Below are 23,926 nucleotides of genomic sequence, written 5' to 3' on the forward strand. Positions count from 1 at the left end.
GCACATATTTATGTGAAGAGAGGAAGAAACTGAAGGATAATACAAGTCAGGTGTTCATGCAAATAGATGGCCTGAATGGCTCTGTGTCTAATGAAATAATAACCTTAAAGAAACCTGTTAATAAAAGCAAACCATTACGTCTTTATAGGTTTAATTAACCCAATAGCCATTGTAATAAAATTTTACATGGCCATACAACTCAGATCTCATTTTAGTCTTTGTCTCAGCTACTGGTCCTAAAAGACCAAAGACACATTAAGTCTTTTTATAGACCTACAACCATGGACCTTCATCCATTTTTTTTTTTTTTTTTTTTTTTTTTGTAGAAGTGAATGTGTTAGACTCAACAGGCCCCGAAAGAGGAGTATGATATAAACAGAGAACTGAAAAAACCCTCCAGAGTAAATTGGGCTAAATTAACATGCTCTGGAGCTGGAATAGAGTTTACCTATATATGCACAAAGTCAGTCAATCAACACCAGATTTAAAGTAATCATGCATACCTCCCTACCTGTTACATGCCTTTGACAGTAATAATCTTTGATTTTTGTATTTCATGTGGCTTAGAAATAGGCACAATATTAGAAGAATTGAAAAATTCTGGGAAGTGGTCATTCAAACTATATCTGATATTACCTCCTCTGGGTTGTCTGTCTGCTCTTGGGTATTTATCCTTGGACTACTTCCACCTAAATAAAGACTGTCAGGCACAAATAAAAAAACAGTCATTGCTCACTTCAGGCTAAACACTGTCTGGAAGAGTGCTAAGACATCAGACTGACTACAACTCCACCAAATATCAAGACGTTTGCTGAACATTTGAAAAAATAGACTGTTGTAATATATAAAGATATTGTAAAATTATTTTGCATGACAGCTATATAAGAATTGCAAAGTTTATTGTTGTGTTTTTTATGTTTTTGTTTGGTTTTGTTGGTTCTCTAATGGTTGCTCTAATCAGAGTTTAGCAAAACTTGCCTTAAAATTAGTAATTCTATATTTAAAATTTAGCAGAAGTGTACTTCACAATAAAAAAAACCTTTTTCAGTGTAGTAAATCTGAGTTTAATGATGTGAACAAAAATGAAAATTAAACTAAATTATATAAATAAAAAAATAATTTGAGTGCTGTCAGGATCAAGTAAATATGAGGAAGCGAAAACAGTTCACTCTTTTGGCTGCTGTGTATTCCTTAACAAAACATTGCATGGTTTGCTAGCTAGCCAAAAAGTTAACAAAACATTACATTGTTCACTAGTGAGCTATAAGGATTAAAAAAATGTTATATTGGTTGCTAACTACCAAAAAACATCAACAAACAAACCAACAAAAACACTGTAAAAAAAAGTTTGATAGCTAGCTAAGAATTACCAAAATGTTAGGCTATATTGTTTGCCAACTAGCTATAAGCAAAAAAAAGCATTGTATCGTAGTTAGCTAATAGGTTAACAAAACTTTACTTTGTTTGCTAACTAGCTAAAAAGATTTGTAGAACATTACATTATTACAAGCTAGCTAACCCCCCCCCCCCCCAGCAAAAAAAAAAAAAAAAAATGCTAGCTAACACCTCAGATATAACTATTAATATCATGTATTCATTTGATGTGTGATGGAACTAAGTCATCATTAATGTTATTGGCCACACCTGTGGTTTTCCTGTCATCACTAACTAGTTAGGCTAGCTCACTATGAATATGTTTCTTTTGGAAATGTATCCAGCTTATTTTAGTATTACTTTTATCTGACATTATTTTTATACTATACGTTTGTATTCAGGCCGGAAACATGGGTCAGGTAACTTCTGGCAGCCATCTTCGTTTTGAGACGAAGTTAGCGGCTGCTTTATGTGCAGCCAAGTTCACGTAGTTTGGAATAGTTTTCGAATTAGCTTAACTTTCGCCGGTAGAATCTAACCGGATCTGTTTAACTGACCAACAAGCAAACTTTATAACACGGTTGTGTATGGCAGTGTAAACCCACTGCTCATCTTTTCCGTAGTCATGCTAACTAAGCTCCGCTCCGCTGCTGCCACCTGCCCGGTGGAGGCGACCTGCCTGCGGTCACTCTCCGGCTCTCTGCTCCATCATCACCCAGGCAGCAGCGCAGGCGTGGTGAGTGGAACCGCAGGCAGGGGGCGGCAACATGGCGGTGACAGCAGCAGCGGCGGCAGCGGCAGCACAGACACACATCTTTGTGTACACGGAGCGGGTCAGTCAGCTCAGTTAACACACCGGACTGACTCCCTCACTGGAACTCTCCACAGTGGATTTTACTGACACAGAGTGGTTTCTTCTTTGTGTTGTTTTGTCTTTGTTTTCCTTCTTCTCTTTCATTTCTTTCTTTTTTTTGATGCTCCAGAGCAGTGATTCAGTTTATTTATCACAAGGGGAAAGCGTGTAACCAGCCTCTGCTCCGGGTGGAAATGACCAGCGAGAGAGCGGTGACAATGCCGGGCTCGGTGTCGCTCTCGGACCGACAACCTCCTCCAGGTCACGGGCAACACGCGGCTGCGGTCTCCGCGGGGGAGACGATGATGATGTCCGGTTCAGGCTCAGTGGTCTTCCCGGCTGGGATTATCAATCCATCGGTTCCAATCCGGAATATCAAAATGAAATTTGCTGTTCTCACCGGACTCATCCAGGTTGGAGAGGTTAGCAACCGGGATATTGTGGAAACGGTGCTGAATTTGGTAAGTAAACGATTTATTTACCCTCTCTCCTTTCACTCTATTGCCCATAATCCCAAATCAGCAACATGCAATGCAACAATAACCGCACATAATGTTGACATGCAGCAAAACAATCCAGCCTGTGCAGATGATTATTAGATTATTTGCAGCATAATATGAGCAGGTGCTCCGGGATATGTGCGAGTAAACATCCAGAAGTCACACATGCACACAGGCGAGGTGGCAGAGGGATGATGGGATGCTAATAAAGTTCAACGAAGTCTCAACTTCACTCTGCTTTGCTTGTAAATCTGCCAGACCAGTGTGTCATTGAAGGTGAAGTGCATACCTGCTGGGATTTCAGTGTGAATGGAGTATTATATTACCATTTACCATTTTATTTCAAATGGTATTTATGTTGATGGGGAGTGATGCAAGTGAACAGAGGCAGGGGGCATCTGCTGCTGCTGCTGCTGTCTGTCTCTGTGTGTGAATGAGTGGGAGGGGATTAAGGGGGGTCCGAAGATGAGGGCTCACAAAATATGCCTTCTGGTCAGCTGTTTTCAGGGGACTAAGCAGACAATTCAAGAACTGGTCAGCCGTTGGTGATAATTTGGCTTTGTTAAAGGGGAGAAGAAGTGTGAAAACTTGTGGTAGTATGATTCCCAGAATCATATAGAGACGGGGTAGTGATATAGAATTGATACATGGAAGCTAAATATCAATCTTTTCCTATATAAATGATTAATATTGCAAATGCAAATTAAAGATTTTGGTAATAGGGATGAGTCAAATGGATACTGGCATCATTCAACATTTATTTTGATATTAAATGTTTGAATGAATAGTGCTGACCGATCACAAATGCTGCTACAAAATAAAATGAAGCAGCTATATCTGAGTCATGTTGTGGGCTATGCATTAGTTTAAAGGCATAGTTCGCACAGAAATGAAAATTGAGTCATTATCTACTCACCCTCATACTGATCGAAGGTTGGGATTAGTTTTTTAGTCCACAAAACACTTTAAGTTTCACAGGTAAAGTCAGCAGAGGTCACGGTCAGTGGGACTGGTTGGTGCTTATGACTGCTGGTCAGTCTGACTGGCAGCAGATGGTGGTAATGCAACACATCTGGATGCCAACCGCCATAAAATTTAACAGATTATTACAGATTATTTTAAGGAACTTGTCAGGCAAGGATCTGTTTTTGTCCAGTGCTCTTGTGATATATTTAATATTAAGCAAGTTTGTGAGAAGAGTATGGTTGTTTTGTGATTTACTTGAATCAGAAAACTGTATTTGATATATGAAAAGGAACATTAAAGAGCTTTGGATGTCTGGAGTCGTGACTCCAAGTGTTGGAGTCTTATTGTTGGTTTGCTCGCTCCATGTGTAAGTGTCTTTTATCAGACAGATGTAACTTTTTATGTGCTTGTCCTTGCAATATTTTTGCTTTTTGTCAAACACATATAAATAAATGCTGCATTTAACGCGTCACCACCATTTTGGACCAAGCAAGACTGGCCTGAACAAGTAAACTTAAACAAGGGAGCTGGATAAAAAGAGTTTGGATAACAAAAGCACTATAACCGATCAGTGCCGCCTGCCTGATCCGTTCTGCACATGCGGGTGAATGGGTAGGATTAGGACTAGTTGTTAGTTACACGCATGGGCAGCTGGCACTGATTGGGTATTGATGCTACTTCCATTCACAACGAAGCCATAACTGTATTTTTCCTGAAATGTTAGTAGATCTAATTGGCAGTGCAGATTTCACTGCTCCCATTCTCACATGACCCCATGCATGAGATGTTCCTGAACATTTCAGGGACAGTGAGAAGTAATGATTGTCAGCACAGGGTGGTTTGGGATTTGAGAAACATGGTAAGACCATGGTTAGCAAATGAAACCAGTTTCCTTCATTATTTGGCACTATGTAACATTACATGAAGAGACCGTGGAGCAGCTAATACCTTTGCTTTGACCATGTGCAGGAGCACTACAGCAGAGCCTGTTTGCAGTGGTCTCGCCTCTCCTTGTTAGCACACTAGAGATTAATTACGACCTGTTCTGGCACAACAGAAATCCACTTTGTGGAGCAGGACAAATTGTAGCCCTTGGCATGTTCAGACATGAGAGAAGCACTGCAATGGCTGGAGTCTCTGACACTGTGCCCTCTCACACTTTGCAGCGCTATTTTCACAGGAAATGTGCTCAAGGAACAACACGCTGTGGTCTACAATAATTTGTTACAACGCTGATTGTCTAGACAATAGACTGTAGATTTATTTGCACCAAACGCTGATCCTGTTTTAGTCTTTTTCTTCATGTTGACCTATTGAATGCAGAATTTTAATGTCACATCTGCCTTTTGCGTGTCTGTGTTTTTGTCCATGCCCCAGTAAGCGCACATTTCTCAGCCTCATACAGGTCCAAAACTTTTGAATGACAGATTTAATTAACAGAGGGTATTTCTGCTTTGCTGTGCTTTGCTGCTTAGGAAATCAGACCAATTTGAATCTATTTGACTTGTTTGCTAACAGAAATACAACCTCCATCCAAGTTATGTGCATACAAATGAACCACATATAAAGCAGCAATCTTGGGACCAGATGACACAGTAATTGTTATTATATCTGCCTCTTCATCTAAATTACATTACAAAATGTGTGTGAATAATACCAGGCTGGGAAGAGGGTGGAGAAAGCTGTCATGCAAACAGGCCTCCTGCCTGTAAAATGCCATGACTACAGGAATTTTTATGCTCATAAACTGAGATTATTTTTGAAGTGTGGTGAGGGTCTGAAGATCCTGAAGGATCCTTAACTGTTTCTCATGGGGTCCAATTTGTGGAATAATGAAATAATAATGTTTTTCTCCAACTCCAAGGAGCGTCTTGGGAAAATTGTGTGCAGGGGATCCTGGTCTGAACATCTATTATGAAAAAGTTCTTATTCTGTTATTTTTAGTTTATTTAGCTGCAGTTCTAGTTTCACTGCCAAGATGGCACATTTGATGTTAAAATGGAACAGATATTACTGCTCCTTTACCATATTAGAGCGGCACAATTAATTGAAATGTTATTGAAATCGCAACATCCAAATTGCAGAGGCTGCACTTTTTGGATAAAAGAAAAATGTGTGACAAAACAGCATTATAAATGAGTGCTGTAGTGCTGCAGAGACGCCCTGGCCTACAAATCTTGTTCTACAGATGTAAGAGAATATGTTTGTGTGGTTAAGACCCAAACAAATGTCACGTCATCATGATTTTAATAGTTGTTTTCAGTTCAAATGAAAAACATGATGTAAAAAGATGTTTCCCACTAATGATGAATCATATTGCAGTTGAATATCTGTTAAAATAATCATTTTTTGGACCATATTTTACAGGCCTATGACACAGAGACCTTACGGTAGATGTTAAAGACGGGAAATCGGGCATGTTGTGAGATTTATGAAATGGGGACCACCCATCAGAAAGGAAAATCTTAACTGAATTAGACACAAAATACCTTCAGAAAGTGTTCAGAGGCATTAAATTAAAGTACCCCAGAACCCTCAGCTGTGTACCAGTGTTTTTTATATCTCATTAAAATGACATTAAGTGATTCATTCACTGAATTATTCCTGTTGAGGTCATGGGGATGTGGAGTCTTTCCAAATATACTACGAGCAGAAATCAAAAAACTGAACACTGTTTGTCTGTTTACCTCTAGATTGAGACAGATACACTGACAAGCAGTTTACACACAAAAATACCAATAATATAATATAAAACCCCCTGGCTATTTTTGATTTAGCTTCGAGAAGAGCCTTGAGTTTTGAAGCTCTGAAACATTGGATATACAGTAAGGATAACAGATATCTGGGCCAAGACTTCCAGTTCTGTAGCGACCCGAGATGCAAGGTGTTTTAGGTCCAGATGACATTTTGATTGATCTCAACAGACAGATAGCTATCAGATGTTAACCGATGGGTTCTTAGATTGTTTTTCTTCCAGTGTATTCAGCCTTTATTTGCTCTCCACGCTGGCTTTTTGCCTACAACCAAAGCCCGCTCAAATGTAATTGGTCAATACTATCTGAAAATGGAAACCAGATCATGTCTGACATCAAAATCTTGGTCAGCTTGGTTAGATATCAACAGAATAATGTGAATTATAGTGTGATTAGTGCCCTGCTAGACTTAAAATAGCCCATAAGTAATATTTCTCTCTTTTCTTTTTTCTCTCTTATACTGTGTTGCTGTTTTCAGCTGTTTGTGTTGTTTTTCTCTGCCTTTAGGTCTATGTCTATGCACTCCCTTTGACCTTGTATAGCCTAATGATAATAAAGCCTAGTTCATTTACTTTTCTTATTAAAAGATTCGATCAAATTATTGTCCCCAAGTTTTGAAAACCCATAGCTATGGTAACATGTTTATACGTCTTTTCAGTCAGAACCATGAGCAGCTGTTTTCAGCTGCACATAAGGTTAGGGCTGCTCACAAGCTCTGATCATAAATAAAGGTCAAACACCTAATCAAACTGGTATAAGCAAGATAATATTGTGTGTTGTCTTCTTTTTTATAGACACATATATGTGACTTATATATGTCACCTCTAGGGCTGCAACTAACAATTATTTTTTAAAGTTGATTAATTTGTTAGATATATATATATATTTGATTAATTGAGTAGTTGTTTGGTCTATAAAATGTCTAGAAAATGGTGACAAATGTCGATCACTGTTTCCAAAACTCAAGGTGACATCCTCAAATGTCTTCTTTTGTCCTCAACCCAAAGATATTCAGTTTACTGTCAGAGGAGTAAAGAAACCAACAAATATTCACATTTAAGAAACTGAAATGACTTTTGTTTCTTAAAAAATGAGTCAAACCAAACCCCAAACCGATAAATAAATTATTTGATTAATCATTGCAGATTTATGGAGAAAAATTGAGTATGTTGACAAACTTAAATCCCCATATCCATCCCCACCCACCCATTCATAAGATTACAGGTTATAGAATATATTTGTATGTAGGAAGGAAAAATATAACAAGAAATAACTTTTAATTACCCAAACTTTACAAACATCCACTGGCTGGCCTCTATGGCTCAGTTTTCAGATAAATGCTTGTTGTCTTCTCTGCATTAAGTTCAAAACTAAGTGGATTTATCTCATACTCAGATGTGCAATTTACAGTCTCACCCCTTTCGCAACCCGTCAGATGACTCACTGCTTTCTACAAGATGTGAAAATAGAGAGTGGGTATTTCTACTTTGCTAATTGCCACTTGGTATGAATCATTCGATTAACAGTTCTTTGACAAAAGAGAAAGTCACATTACTCAACCATAAGTCAAGTATGATCTGATGGATAATGGCGGGGAGGTGTGAAAAGAAGATGGCGTGACCTATAAAATTAGGACAAAGCTTTCACAGCGCATCTTCATCTTGATCCTGGCATTTGGGAGTAACAAGAGTTCCCATGTGCTGCCAGCAGCTGGTTGATATCAATGTAAAAGCTTAAAACTACACTGCAGGTACTTTTGATCATTGTGTCACATCAGAGTTATCACCAAGTTGATATCGCCTTCATTAGAATGATTCTCCTCTGAAATTCTTTTCTTTTAGTATCAAACACTCACCCCTGAAGACTGGAAACTAGGGTTGTGTTACCACACACATTTGAGCCAGTATGGTGTTTTTTTTTTGGTCTCTCTGTAATAACAAAAAATGTAATTTTAGTTTTAAAAATAAGTCCAAACTTCTCACTTTCAATATTGTTACTTATTTAACAGATTTAATTTATTTATCTTTCCTCCCAAATCCATCCATACACCCTCCAGTGTTTTCTGTGTCAAATTCTGAAAAGTTAAACCACGCTTATGACTGCTTTAGACCTGCTGCTGCCCCAAGTCACTGTGACAAGCTGCAGGTGTAATGTTATGGTCTTTTTTCACCCCCTCTATATACCAGGCCTCAACAATAAGCATTGTCTGCTTGCAAGTAAAATGCTGTATCAGGCTGCTAAATCCAGCAACTAACTTGCTTGTCCTTGCCCGACAGAGCAAGTGATAAAAAAAGACTTAACCTATTAAACTTCTGCATAATCGAGTAAATGTTAAAGCAATTTGTTTCTTGCAAAAATGGCAGAAAATGCTATTTCCAGCCTCTCAAATGTGGAGATTTCCTGCTTTTTTCCATTTATTTTCATTTTTAACTGAATATCCTATAGTTGACAAAACAAGACATTTTAGGACATCACATGGGACGGACATTTTTCAGTATTTTCTGACATTTTATAGACTCTGCAGCCCTAGATTAAACAAGATAATTACTTTCAGTCTTTGTAGTTATTTGATAACCGCTAGTATATAAGACAGTTTGTGTGTGGGCACAAGTGGTGAAAAAAACATTAATGTTGAACCCTGTATTCTGCTCTGTAGCCCAAGATGCACTCCCAGGTACCGAAACTCAGTACTGATTATATTAACATTAATATGTATTCAATAGTACCGATGTAATTTGGTTGGTACCTTTAAAAGTACTGAGTCCTGTGCCCAACCCTGCCTTAAAGGTTGGTGTTAAAAGTGAGGGATTCCTTCTTCATAAACAATGTCAAACATTAAAAAAACCCATAGAAACAGTCCTGCAGGTTAATCCACATATCCATGATTCATTTGTATTCTTGCGCTCCACATGTTTATTTTACCCAATATGTCAAAATATGGCAGAATACAGTTTGTTTGTAGCTTCGGCTGTTTGCTGTTTATGTTTGTAGCTTGGGAATACATTTTCCAAAGCTTGTGTCAAGGGACTGCTTAAGAAAACAGGTACAGCGTGCAGTATTTGACAGATTTAGATGAAAATATGAGATGGATACTACTGTGCATGTGCCAAAAAACAGGGAAGATCATTTCAAATTCATGTACTGAGTTATGTATGAAGTCAAGCTGACCAGAGCCGCCATGAAGAACAAAAGTGCCAGCATGGCCTAGTCCAAAACTGCAGGGGTGGAGAGCTGGATACTAAAAAGAGTTCTGGTGGATTATCACTTTAATGACATGCTTCACCTTGCTGGGCAAAGCTCTTTTAAAGTGGGACTGAAATCCGGTACCGGTTGCCAAACAGGGTTTTAGTAAAAAAAACATTTGCAGAAAATATTCCAGTGACAGAAGTACATCACTCTTGCTATGAGAGTATTCCCTTCCCATCTGTGTCAGTGATTTTACAGTTAATTCAGTTACTTGCTCAGTCCTTATTATACAAGGCCCACTTACTGCTTATTTGATAAGACTTAAAATTTCCAGCTCAGATAGAAAACACACCAGCATACAGAGACTATTTAAATGAGAAATTGACAGATTCTCAGTATTTCACATGCCCTCACTGCTTCGTTAAATATATGATCACCAATAGTTGCCAAATCATTATTTTCATTAGCTTAATGGCATTACACGCACTACTACAATTATCCTCATGACAGGCGCAGTAATGCAACTCTGATTAGTAATCACTCATCCTTGCTGTTTCTGATTACGAGATGCTTTTGAGAGCAATTTCCCTGAATCAGAACCAAATAAAGAAAGGAAAAGCTCTAAGGTGAGACACAGTTTTTATATGAGACATATTGTTGTATTGAAACTAAATTAGTGAGGCTGCTGCAGCCTTTTGTAGGGTGATGTGACATTGCCTGAATCATGTGACTGCTCCTCAGACTTGGTGTTAACAGAGTGCACTGGAACTTAACTGATTACATGCTCTAAACAGGACTTTGCCACTCAGTGTAGACCAGTGGTTCCCAAACGGTGTCCTGAGACACACTGGTGTGCTGTGAGGCAAGTCCATATGTGCCCTGGGATCCTGTGACAGCTATACATTAGTGGTGCAATATACACCTATTCAAAAAGTGTTGAATTTTTAATTTACTATTTACTATACTTTGTACACATTCATTTCTAGGGCTGTGACGATAACAGCATTATTGCAATAACATGGTCAAGTGATCCTACTGTGGGGTTGAGTTCATTACCGTCGTAACTGCAAATTTTATCTTTAATCTCATGTTGAGATCAGCGCATTGATCTATTGATATACCTAAGGATCAGTGCTGTTACACACAAGTCAGGAGCACAGCCTCTGATTGGTTGACAAGCCCAGTGGCTAACAACAACAACAACAACAACAACAACTGTTTTTAACATAGAAAAATTGATAAATAAGTGCAAAAGAAAAAAAAAATCAGTGTTGGATTTATCAGTATGGATTTATTTGACTGCGTCTCAAGATGCTACACTTCAAGATTCATTATAAAGCTTCTGAAAAGGAACCAGTCGCATCAAGCCGATGTTGGAAAAGTGCAACACTAGTGTTAGCAGTAGCTAAATGTTGAGCATTAGCTAAACAATCCCGTCACTCTTCCAGCAGTTGGGAAAAACAGATGAGAATTTTCTTGGTTTTGAGAAGCTGTAGTATTTATTAACTGACGCTGTATCCTGAACTGTACATTTACTGCCAGACTGACAACTGAAGTCTGTTGCTCGCTCTGTTTCACTTGCACACTGTGCACACATTATGCACTGTCCTAGACTGCACTTATGACAGTATGCTTCAATCAAGTCCAATAAAACAGAATTATTAAGGCAGTCGCGTTTAACGACCATCCTGCGGTCACATGTTGCTCTGACACCGCGGTTATACAAAATCCATACCGTCACAGCCCTAATCATTTCACAGAACAGAGGGAAATTGTATACCCTAACAAAAAATCCTTTCAGAACCTCTTGCAAAAGAAAACCCCGTTTTTCACCACTCGTGCAGGTGCTGGGTGGTGGGAATTATTAGAGTGTGACATATCAAAGGCCCTGATTGATTGATGCCTTATTTTTTTCCCACCTGCACTACAGTAACCCTGGCTAGTAACTGCATTGGTTAGAGAGGCTTTTTTGCTTGGATATGTTATACAGGTATCCCTCTGGCACAAAAACTACTAGTATAGACAACTAGAAGTAATAAGGAATCAGCCCCTATCTCAGAAGCTGTATTTATGAGTAACTTAATTGTTTTCCCTATCACGTTGTGGTGTCAAATACAATCGCTGTCTGGATTGTGTTCAGGGGCGACTTTTTGTTGTGTGAATGAAGCGACACCCTTCTGTAGCTCACCAGGGTCGTGGGGAGGTGTTCTTGGTGGGTGATGAGCATACAAAGTACAGAACTTAAACAACAGACATTGGGTTTGCATCCTGTTCTGCTTAGACCGGGGTATGTCATTTCTTTCCTGTTGTTACTAGAGAAAAATATTGATTTGTAAGATTACATCATTTGTCAGAAAACAAATGAAAAAATGTTTGTTTCTAAATGTATTTGGTGTTATAACTTCGTTATAAATGGAATTTCTAGAAGAGCTGATGGGCAGGAATATTCTTAGATAAATAAACTTTGTTTCATGGGAATGTTAATTATGTTCTCAAGAAATTTATGCAACATATTTATTTGCTGCAAGTAGTCTGTCATTGAAAGTGGTCATTCAGTAATACTGTATGTTATGGTAAGCTGAGCGGTAAATATAGGTGAAAGCTGATGAGGGGCGTCAGTGTAGCCTATAAACTAATCAGACAGTCACAGAGCCAATTTGGGGTTGTTTGGGAACAGAAGGTGAAGAGGAAGGTTCTGTGTATCACAGAGGACCTTTTACATCCTCTGTTCTGCAGTTTTGAGAAGCTAAATTGTTGTACTTTCTACAGGATGCCTCTCGCTACAGAGAATATAAGAAATCATTTATCCCAGAGGCATTTGGCTCACTCACTTCTGAGAGACTCAATTTTAATCTTCTCTCTGTATTCTGTTCTGTTCTATTATAGTCATGTATATTTCACTCAGTGGCATGATGGTGCAGAAGCAAACTGTCAGCTCAAAACCAGAAACAAACCGTCTGTGTCCAGTCTACCACTTTTCTGCAGAGTTTAAATTGTTTCCTTGCAGATATTCTGCCTACAGATGTGACATACATTTAGCTGGATTGAGGGCTCTATATTGCTAATAGGTATGTACTGTATGTGTGAGGGAGTGACTCTGTCTGTCTGAGTTAGCCCTGATGATAGACTGGCAATCTGCCCAGAGAGTCTTTGTCCTTTGGCCAACTGAATTCTAGGATAAGCTCCAGCTTCTTGTAAGTAAAAATAAGGCTGAAGATAATTAAAGAATGTTTTTTATTCTTTGGGGTGCAATGCCCACCCATGGTGCATTGTGTGCCCCCACATTCCACACCCCTCAACCTCCCGAAGTTAATTTTAAAGAAAAAAATAGACTGGCTGGCATGGGTGATATAAAGGTATTACAGTGTACTATCATTTAGTATTATTAAGATTAGTATACTAATGGTATGAATTTTAATACCTCCTCATTTTAATAATGAGGTGGAAAAAGACACAGTTGGTATTGTTTGGTATAAGTTTTTTTAAATTAACGATTAATGAATTGATTGATCATCAGTGCCACCAATGATTGGTTAAGAAAAGTGTTTACAATTTGCAACCCTAGTCAAAAATACAGACGCTTCTCTTTCTATTAAACTGATATGGAGATGCTGTACTTAGGTGATATATTGTAGCAGCGTGCGTCACCAGAGGTCAGTCTCTCTATTGATGGACAAGGCAGCAAAGCTGAGTGTCTGGGGGATAAAGTTACAGGACTAACTGGTAAAAAAGAAGAAGAATGCCTCTGCTCCTCTTTGGTAGTTTGGGTTTAGTCCCGGTGGCGTTGGTGATATGCATCGTCAGCCCATCAACTGGCGAATGGCAATATATTTGACTTTGTTAGTCTGTCCACTCTTCCAGCAATCGCCAGCTCTGGTTTGGTTGAATTAATCCTTAATTCACTGCATGAAAAGAGTGCAGAGAGTCTGACTCTGCAGGCTGTTTACCTCTCACTCTTCACCCAGCTTAGTGTACTCATGGTTCCTACTCTGAATGGGTGTGTGTTGTGCTACTGGATGAGAGCACAGCACAGACCAGCAACTGACAAATATTGTACACACAAAAAAATGGCGATGGATTCAACCCATCATCGATAGGTGATAGTTTTGTACAATCGAAACATACATTGCAGACTACTGATATTCAGTGTAGTATAGCGTGTTGAGCGGGAAAGTGAGTAGCAGACTGATTACAATGAAAAGGTGAGCAGTGAAGTCTTCAGTCTGGCAGTAAATGTACAGTTTCAGTTTGAGTTTGTGAATAAAAGCTGCAGCTTCTCAAGGCTAAAGCAAAGCTTCTAAGTAACCTTCTATCTGCAGTGGAAAACAGATGAGTTGAGCCATTTTACACAAGTTTTACACAAATACTGTCATAACACTGTATACCCTGGTTAAAAGACAGGAAAGTATGCAGGTATGAAAAAAAAATAGATACTGCCCAAGCCTCCTGTTGGATCACTTGGACACGTTGCCCTCAGACACAGCTGTGGGAAGGAGAGGTTCAGAGGGGTGACCCACTCGAGTGGCAGTATGTGGCTGTAATAACTGAACATTATTGCCCCTTATGACCCTTAAAATGTTTGTTTGTGCAACAGATTAATTGAATGTCCTGAACATGCAGGTGCACCAGACAAAGTGAGAAATGACTGCATGATAGATGTTTTTACCAGCTGAGACATTGTTATGCTCTTTAGGTACTGAAGGTTGTTTGTCATATTAAGTATCGATTTATTTTGAGACTAGACTTTATGGCTGGTTATCCTAAATAGGTTTCAGATTAGCAGCAACTTTATTTTTCCCTTTTCTGTCTGCTGATTTTAGGACAATTTGTGAAAGATGTCAGTTTTTGTATGGTTGAGCCTTTGTTAATGTTGGTCGAGTTCTTCAAAAGTTAAGTAAGTAGTAAGTTTATTTTGAGTGTATTCAGCAGCAGCGTTATGTATAAGAAAATTCTAAGAAAACATGTTAATTTTTGGAATAAAGCTGCTAAATTAGAAGGTGCTGATCCATGAAGAGTTTTGTGGTTTTTGTAGGTTTTACTTTGATCAAACAGGAAGTGAGAGTCAGGACAGAGCTGGTGTTGTGTTCAATAGTAAGAAATCTTCACTATTTTTTACTATTTTTATTTATTTTTAGTGGTGTTTTTGTCAGTGTGCTTCTCAAATGTGAGTCAAAGATGACACCCAGTTTTTTAACCTTTGAATTTGGAATAACACTGCTATCCAGGCTGAGAATGGCATTTGGGCAAATATGATCATGATAAACAATAATAGGTATTTTCAGCTTGAATTGTCGCATGCATCTGGAGGACAGATATGAGACCAGTGTGTTTTTGCAGAGGGATAGATATCTCTTCCTCTGACAGCTGCTTCAGTAGAGCAGAATACAATGGTTTGTTGAGATTAAGGGGATTTTTCTGATCTGGGTAAACTGCTCTCTTCATGTCGCTGCTGGTATAACTACTGCTTTTGCTCTCTGCTTTATACTGCACTCAATATCATCGCTTTCTTCCCTCAAAATAATGTTGCTAGCAGCTACTCAAAGTACCTTGAAGTTAATTTACACCAGTGTTCTCCGAGGCATTTAATTCACTCTATCTTATGATTATAATAGCCTTGATTGAAATTATAGATCCATAATCGCACCTGTCGGAAGCAGAAAACAAACAGAAAAACATATGAATATGCTTCAGCGCATTGTTTTCACATTGTTCTTCTTGGCTGATTTTACTTTAGTTTAAATTACATCTGCAGCAGTGATGAGGTCTGAAAAGTCACTGTTTTCATCAAACATTGTAAATGTAGTTTACAAAAAAGTTCTTTCTGGAAGTTGTTGAAAGTTTTTCTGGGAAAGAGATGAGATGTTTGTGACTTAAGTGGAAGCACACAGTGTCAGATGAAGGGAAGCTTCATTAAAGCTCACAAATTTAAAATAAAATAAAATAAATCATGTCTCAGCCTCAGGCCTTTAAGTCCAGATGAAACATTTCGAGAGTATCTAGCTTCTGTATCATGAAGTAGACTATATGATGAAATATTTTGTGGGCAGAGAGAAAAATGTCTATCAATGGATATTTCCCTCTATTATTTCTGTCACCATTGTCACAAAAAACTGTGCTATTTGTCTATTGAAAATATTTCAATATAAAATATTTCCAGTAGTTACTTATAAAGTCATCATTTCGTTTCTACTTAAGTTTCCACCTTATTTTACTGTTTAGTGTCAATCTACTTTAATCTTCTCACCTCACTTTTCTCTTCCCTTCTCTCACATCAACACACACACACACACACACACACCAGGACTCGCCCTACCCCGCCTCTGTTTCTCTCTCCCTGTACAGTTTCTGTCTGATGCATTCACTTTCTTCATCAGCAGGATGTTTTATGAAATCGTCCAAAAAAGTACAGCTTGCGTTTTGGATTTTTTTCACCCGCAATATCATTTTCACAGCAGCTGAGCCCCGTGTGGAGGAGGTTGTTAATGAGGTTGCCAATTAAAATGATTTAAACACTGTGGCACCTAATGACACTCACAAAACAACCACATAAGTAGACAATAAACAGGAGACTCTTTTATTGTGTTTCTCTGCAGAGTCAGTTATTCTACTAAGACAGGAGAGTGAACAGGTGAGGGATTACATCATTTAAAACTGTGCGATCTGGCTGTATTTTGATCTAGGTTGTATGAAGGCTGTGCATATAATCACTCGACCAGAGCAACGTGCAACCACATTCAGCACAGGTATGTGGATGTTGACCTGCGAGGAGAGCAGACTGTTGGTGCCAGCTATGCTAATGCTAGCCACACTGTGTGCCAGCTAACAAAGACTGTGATCTTGCTTGATCTGCAAAGAAAACATTTAGTTAATTGTTGTCATGTTTTGTAGGATAATGTTTATAATGCATGGCAGCAGCATTTACAAATTGATTTGGTTAATGAAGAATGTGATTAACAGCTTCAAATGGCTCTTCAAGCATGTTCAGACAAAGTTTAACCTTATTAGTTGGTAGGTTGTGTTCAGTGTTTACTGTTTTCTGACTGAATAATGGTGGCACCACTAGATGGCGAAACAAACAAAGCAGTCACCAGATTCATCATTATTCAGTGTTTTTTTTCCTTTCCAAAAATCAAACAACCTCCTCAAATTTCTCTAGATAACTAAGAAAAATTGTCTCAGCCCGTCAGGTGTGGCCTCTTAGATCATCCTGCCTAACATCCCATCCTGTCTGTCATCCCAAGGTCTGCATTAAAAAACAAAGGTGATGTTTGCCGTCAGGGTCCCCGTTGTATGGAACGGCCTTCTGCAGGTAGTTTGGCCTGTCGTTCTTTATTTATTATATTATTATAAATTATTTATTGAAATATATTTTGTATTAGTGTGTGTTGCTCCATGTTTTGTTTGGATGAGTTTGCTCTTCAGAGTCTCCTTTTTCTGCTCAGAGCCTTCTGTATCAGAATGCTGAATCAGTGTATGATGTTCTCTTTATCTTGGTCATAAAGTCTTTTTATATAAAGATTTTAACTGTTAAAAATCAGCATCAGCATCTTTCACGTTGCTCCTGTTGTACAGTGTGGATTTCAATCTGATAGAAGCAGAGGAGTTTGGGAATTCTTTATATCAATCACAAATCAATGTTTTCATTTAGATTATGTCTTCAGGGAAAACTTTCCATCTCCTGCTCTGTGAAGGTTGTCTTTCGTTTTTCAGAAGCCATCTAAGATTTATGTTCCCTCAAATTGAAAGCCAAGCTGGCAATTTTAACAGAGATGTTTTTCTAATCATAGCAACTGAAAACGGTGTTTATTGGTTATTGCAAAACATGCTGTTGCTCAGAGAATTAATTGAAAATGGAATCAAAGCTGCCCCAAATTAATTAACTTTTGTTTCACAGTGTTGAATGAAAAATCAGTTGAACCATAGCAGAATGAAACCTTTTTGTTCTCCAGCTGCCTTTACTGAAAAAAACAAAACAAAAAAAACAAAAAACAAAAACCACTTTAGTCTGCAGCAGCTTTGCCATCAAGGGACAATCAGGATATCTGGAAATACATAATAGATGAACGACAAGGATTGAGACTTGTGTGTGGCCTAAGCTGCTTTCAGTTATGGTTGGCCTTCACTGTAAGCATCCCTCTGCTGCTGTTGAGTCAATTGCGCACTTTGATCAATCTTGGATCGATATCACCTCTGGGCACTGGAACAATTTTGCAAATGTCACCCTCCAGCTACCCCCCACCCCCCACCCCCACTGTTTTCTGTGTCGCTCTTGAAACATTACCTAATGGGTCCTTGCCTTTTTTACCCTTAACTGCAGACTCACTGTATTCATGGATGCATGTTATTACCATCAGTCATTCTGGGGTTATATGAGGTACTTATCGGTAGTCAGTGTGTTACCTACAGTAGATGGAAGTCGACCTGCTCCCAGTATGGAGAGGCAGAGAGGAGCCTCAGCATAGAAACCAAGCAATGACCTGCTGTGGACAGTTTTCAGCAGCAAAACGTATTTCAGCCACCTAAAAAAAGGCCATTAAAAAAAATCTATATCAGTTTAAATGTTCGCTGTATTTAGAATATTTTCATTAATGATCATTAATGATTATTTTCATTATCAATTAGTCATCAATTATTTTCTTGATTAATTAATTAGTTGTTTGGTCTATAAAATGATGAAAAATGTCGATCAGTGCTTCCCAAAACACAGGATGACATCGTCAAATGTTGTTTTGCCCAAAAAACAAAAATTTAGTGTTTTAGTGTCAAAAAAGAGTAGAAACCAAAAAAAACATTCACGTTTTTAGAAACTGGTGTCAGAGAAGTTTGATCTTTCCTTTGTATAAAATTACTCAAACTGATTAATTGATTATCCAAGTAGTAGTAATAGCAATTAATTTAATATTTGATTCATTATCGATTCATCTAATTTTCAACACTTTACCTTGCCATCAGACAGCCTCTTCCTACATAAAACCACCCCTATGAGTTAAATATCGCTCTTTCCAAACTAACCGAACTGCATTAGCGAAATCAGTAATTTTACCTTGCAAAATGTGATGTGCCGACGACTCACTGTACATCATACAACCCCACGACAAATAATGCAAAACTGCTCCTTTGATTTCTTTTAGGGCATGTTGCAAAAGTCCTGCTGAAAAATAATACGAGCAACAAATTTGTCAAGTTTGCAGTGACATGAAAATGGATTTGTTAAACATCATGCCAAACAGTTCGAAAAGAGGTGTCTTAGTTATTGATCTGAATATTCTCCGAGCTCCACTGATGTTCTGCTGAAATGTCCTTGAGCATGAATCTCTACTGCAGATCCTCTATGGCTGTGGGCCCTCAGACTTCTGTGCAGACTGGGTCAGTGAAAGATAATTTACCTACATGGACCAATTAAGTCTCACATTAATGCTGTTAACGTACCTGAGATAGTCCTCAATCTGCTACATGCTCTGTACGGTAAGATAATTAAGTCATTCTTCAGAAATAGCAGTGTTCACCTTCTTGAATTCTTCACTAAGCCTTTCATTTTCCCTAGTTTGAACCACATGGATGGCAGACGGGGTACAGTATGCTAAAACTGTGCCTCCTCAGTGAAGTTTATTTTCTTCTAAGCCATCCAATTTCTGCCAAGAGGAGTTTCCTCTGATCTACTTCACGATAATCTTCTTAGGATTTGAGGGAAAATTGAAATTCTGATTCTGCTCAAATTTGTTTGTTTAAAAGTGATTTACCTGAACTGTTGATTGACTCGAGGAGAATGCTGATATGCATTTTCTTGTCCTCAGCCAAGGACAAAGTGAAGGACTGTTTTTAACATTTTCTGTATACTGCCAGGTCTGCATATGCTTTTTTTCCAGCTTTTGTAGTCTCTTTGACTATATTTCTAATTCCCATGAGGATTTTGCAGGTTCTTTAAAATGCTCTTGATGTCCTTGAGACACCTAGTTTTTAGTCTTATATCACTTTTTTAAGTCATACACAGTGTCATAGAGAAACAGCAACATTTGTTTCTTCTATTGGGGAGTTTACCTTTATACTCACTACTCACTTAAGGATCAATACCATTTGGATTTTAGGAATACCAAAATTGATACCAGTACTGCTAATCATTACCAATACTTATTGATACTCTTATCAATACTACTTTTAATAATTTGATGCAGAATACAAAGACGTGACATGAAAAGTTGTGAAAAGATTCAACAGTCTTTTAACCAGGGTTGAGGGCTGTGGTCACCTCCCGAGTAAAGGAGCAACAGCTCGTCACTGAAATGAGAATAGCTGGCCACGTCCACCTTAAAGGTCATTTAGGGCTAAACCATTTTGAAAAAAAATATCTAGCTGTGACTATTTTGACTAATATTGCAATTACAAAAGGATTTGCAATATCAGAAGGATGGTGATTTTTGCATAATTATTCTCATTTTTATTGAAAAGAATATTTAAATGATAATTATTGATGATTATTAATGATTTTTGCAGGGATCTTTACCAAACAAAGATGTTTTCATAAGTCAGTAGAATATGAAGTATAGGCAACATGACAGTGTTTAATTTAAAATGGTATTTTGACAGACATTTCATCATTTGCAAATATTGTGCCTCCTGTGATTTGAAAGTTGCATCAGACCCTATTGTGATTTTCATAAAATTTGAAATAATTGTTCAGCCCTATGGTCAGTCCACCTTAAATGAGGCTGTACTGAAGTTGTCACTAACTGAGGGGCTAACCCCCTCTGGTCTTGAGGAGTTGTAGCATTTATTCACCGACAAAGCTAAAAAAAAAAAAGCACAAAGACAAACCTCATACTGTACATTCACAGCTGAGCAAGACACGTCTTGTCGCTAAAATGGGAAAAGCTGGTCCACCTTAACGGTCAGTCTACCTTAAGTTAGCCTTCGGTGCTAACCCCCTCCAGCAGCATGCAAGACACTGGAACTTGCGTGTTGTGTCTGGAGGAGTTGTAGCATTTATTTACTGTCAAATAGCCCAAACTGTCTATCTCTCCACTGCACACTTGCTAACGGCTATGTTGGAGTGAATTAATGTTACATAAATACTGATAGCAGCACTGTTTGTCCAGGGGCTTATCAATTTTTCAGCTCTGACCAATCAGGAACTGGTGTCAATGTAGCACCGGCTCTCGATACACATTCTTACCACCCTTTCTACTTATTGGGCTGCTGCTGTCCTCCTACTTTGCAATGAAAACAATGCTGCAAAAAATGAATTTTGGAGTTCTATAAGTTGAGTTTGTCTGGATAACATCAGCAGAATGGAAATGCTGTTGGGTACGGAGTCAGACCCTTTATGGTTTCATTGATAACCAACAGCCAGCGCCTTAAGGAAATGCTAAAGAGATAGGTCAAACGACTGTGCAGAGGCTGTGGATCTATTTTCTCTCTGCTCTCCCCTCAGCCTCACTCTTCTCCTGCTCATTCCTGTTACCCGCTGATGCCGTGTATCCCCGGAGGGATGCTGATGGTATATTATTTGGCTGCTGTGCCGGGGCGCATTCTGCGATGCATCTCCCAGCTCAGTGGGGTCAGATTTACCAGGGGCACAACTCTCTCCTGGTTGTGAGGACTGTGAGGGCTGACCTGTCTTTCAGGACTTCTTTGGTACAGCGTGTTGCTGTGCTGCAGTATGATGTGGATGTGGAAAAGTGTACAAAATCCTGTTGAGAAAAGTGACAATGAAATGGACCGAGATAACAGAATCCTCTAAATACACTTTTATTCTTTTCTGCTCGCCGCTTAGACTCCAAACATACACATACATGCACGCTAGACTGAGTTGAAGGTTGTTTATTTGTGATCTGACTCAGGTCAGATTTGTCTACTTACAAAAACACATTGAGCTCAGCAGGTTCACAGTGTAGATGCACAGGATTTTACCGCAACAGTCTTTGAAAATATTGCATTTATTCATTATGCCTCCACGCCGCTGACAGATGTGGCAAGAGGCGCTATGTTTTCAAGTTGTCTGTCCGTCCGTTTGTCCCATTCTTTTAAACATGATAGAACGCTATGAGGAAATTTCTTCAAATTGGGCACAAATGTCCACTTGGACTCAAGGAGAAACTGATTAGATTTTGGAGTTCAAAGGTCACTGTGACCTCAAGCCTGTCCCATTCTTGTGAAGGTGATATCTCAGGAATGCTTGGAGGGAATTTCCTCAAATTTGGCACAAATGACCACCTGGTCTCCAGGATGAACTGATTAGAATTAGGTGGTAAAGGTCACAGTGACCTCCCAAAACACCTTTTTGGCCATAACTCAATAATTTATATGCTAATTACAACAAATTTGACATACATCTCTAATAGGGCTGTGTATTAGCAGGAATCTGGCAATATGATATGCATCACAATACAGGGGTTACAATTTGATATATTGTGATATACTGTGATATATTGTACTTCAGTAAGCAAATTGATATTGCTATTTTTTAATCTAATTTAAGTTCCACTGTCACAGTATAAAGACACCGCCATATGCATAAGATCTGAGAGCATTAACAGCACTGCTATCTAGCGGTTGGGAGTTTAAACACGAGACAAAATTAACCACTGCTAAGATTTGTTGCATGTATTGTGATATCACAATGTAGTGTTCTGAGAATTGATGCAGTATAACGAAGCATAATATAGTAATACTGAAGTATGTACTGTATGTATACCTATCTTTGCCTTGATTAGGTTATACAGAGAGAGCTGAGATAGACAGGAAAGGGAGTAGAGAGAGGGGGCGGGGCGGGGCGGTTGACACGCACCAACGGCTGCTGGCTGGAGCTGAGCTGGGGTCGCTGCAGAGGACTGATGTCCCCAGTGCAGTGATATCCTCACTCTGTCAAGTGAGCTACCAGGGTACCCCACAAATGTCTGATAGGATAAAGTGATGAAGTGATGACATTCATCCATTACTGTCGGGGGGGCAGGACACATACAGACCTGATGTGTTTTATTTCTGAGTGACAGGTTATTTGCTGAACATTTTCTGGCTCCAGACTAATTGACACCATGTCAGTCAAGTACCAGCACAAATCCCTCCCCCGCAGAAGACAGAAGAGATGAATGGATAAAAAGTTTATTCTTGATGACAGCATGTTTGTGGATCTTATTTTGCTGGACTGTTTTCTTAATGAGCGCCTGCTGTTAATGTTTCAAGCTCAATGATGGATAAATGTGACCTGACTGCAAACTGGAAAGCTGTAAGTTTTGCCATTTTTTATGTTGTTGTAATTCCATTGGTTAACCTGTTGAATTCGGCGCTAGCGTGTTGCTAATGTGGCTACACAGACTGGGGTGATGTTGTACTAATTTTGTAATATTCAGGGACAGCTAAGAGAAACTGTGTGAATAATAAGCTTGAATTGAAGTCAAATAAATAACGACAGTATTTGGTCAAGTGCTGTAACTGTTTTGTTGCTTTTTGTGGAGGTTTATACAGCAGCACGCGTTTCGTTAGCACTGAAAACTGTTTACATACGGAAGCCGATGTCAACCTTGGTGTTGGTGTGCACAATGCTGTGTGTAAATTTATTTGAAAGACATGCCCTGAAGGTGATGATATTGCTGCGTGTGAAAAAGAAATGGACAAACAGCAGGAATTAATTTGCCCGGCAATACTGTGTAACTTTGATTAGCACCATTTAGGCTACAGGTAGAGTCACTCAGTGCACTGCGACTGATTTAGTTCATCTAGAGATAATGTGCAGGGTTTTTCCATCAACCAGTGGGTAGTTTTTCAGTCAACCAGGATTTTCTTTGTTTGACTACAGCCTTACTCTGTACTCATATATAAGACATCATGTTTATGACTGGAAATAATGTCAATGTAGTGACTCATGTAATACATTTTGTTAACCTCATTCAACGTTTTTTCTATGTTATATGTGCTTGGACAAACATGGACATAAACAACAGAGGCATACAACCACAAGGCAGTAAATCTAGTTCATATATGTATTAAACCATTTATTTAATTGGATAATGTCCCGTTTCAAATTTTTCTTATCTTCTGGTCGAGCCACTTCAAAGTATTCTAAAAAAAAAATCACTGGGTTTCTAAAAGGAAGTCTGATTGTGGATTTATTGTGTTGCCAAGGTTTTGTGTGAGTGTCTCTCACTGAGAGGACATTGCATTGATGCTTGATCCAATTTGGCATCACTCTTCCCCAGCCAACCTCTAAAGGGCATTTTACAACGTACAAGAAAATATACTGTCTATATTACATTCTTTCCACAGTGTTTTATCTATGACTAAGCTCAACCATTGTGCAT

At 38.6% G+C, this 23,926-nt stretch overlaps 1 protein-coding gene across 1 annotated transcript in view; it reads left to right on the forward strand.

The window, feature by feature from the left end:
- The first annotated feature begins 2,370 nt into the window (after positions 1-2,370).
- The window catches only part of nbeab (neurobeachin b), a 364,245-nt gene continuing 342,689 nt past the window's right edge, over positions 2,371-23,926 (forward strand). Inside the window, exon 1 of the mRNA XM_084717359.1 lies at positions 2,371-2,688. Within this exon, the coding sequence (XP_084573485.1) occupies positions 2,422-2,688 (267 nt within the window). The 5' untranslated portion in view covers positions 2,371-2,421. The remainder of the gene's footprint in view (positions 2,689-23,926) is intronic.

The sequence above is a fragment of the Lutjanus erythropterus genome, chromosome 4 (assembly GCF_056507025.1).
Source record: "Lutjanus erythropterus isolate fLutEry1 chromosome 4, fLutEry1.hap2, whole genome shotgun sequence".
Lineage (NCBI taxonomy): Eukaryota > Metazoa > Chordata > Actinopteri > Lutjaniformes > Lutjanidae > Lutjanus > Lutjanus erythropterus.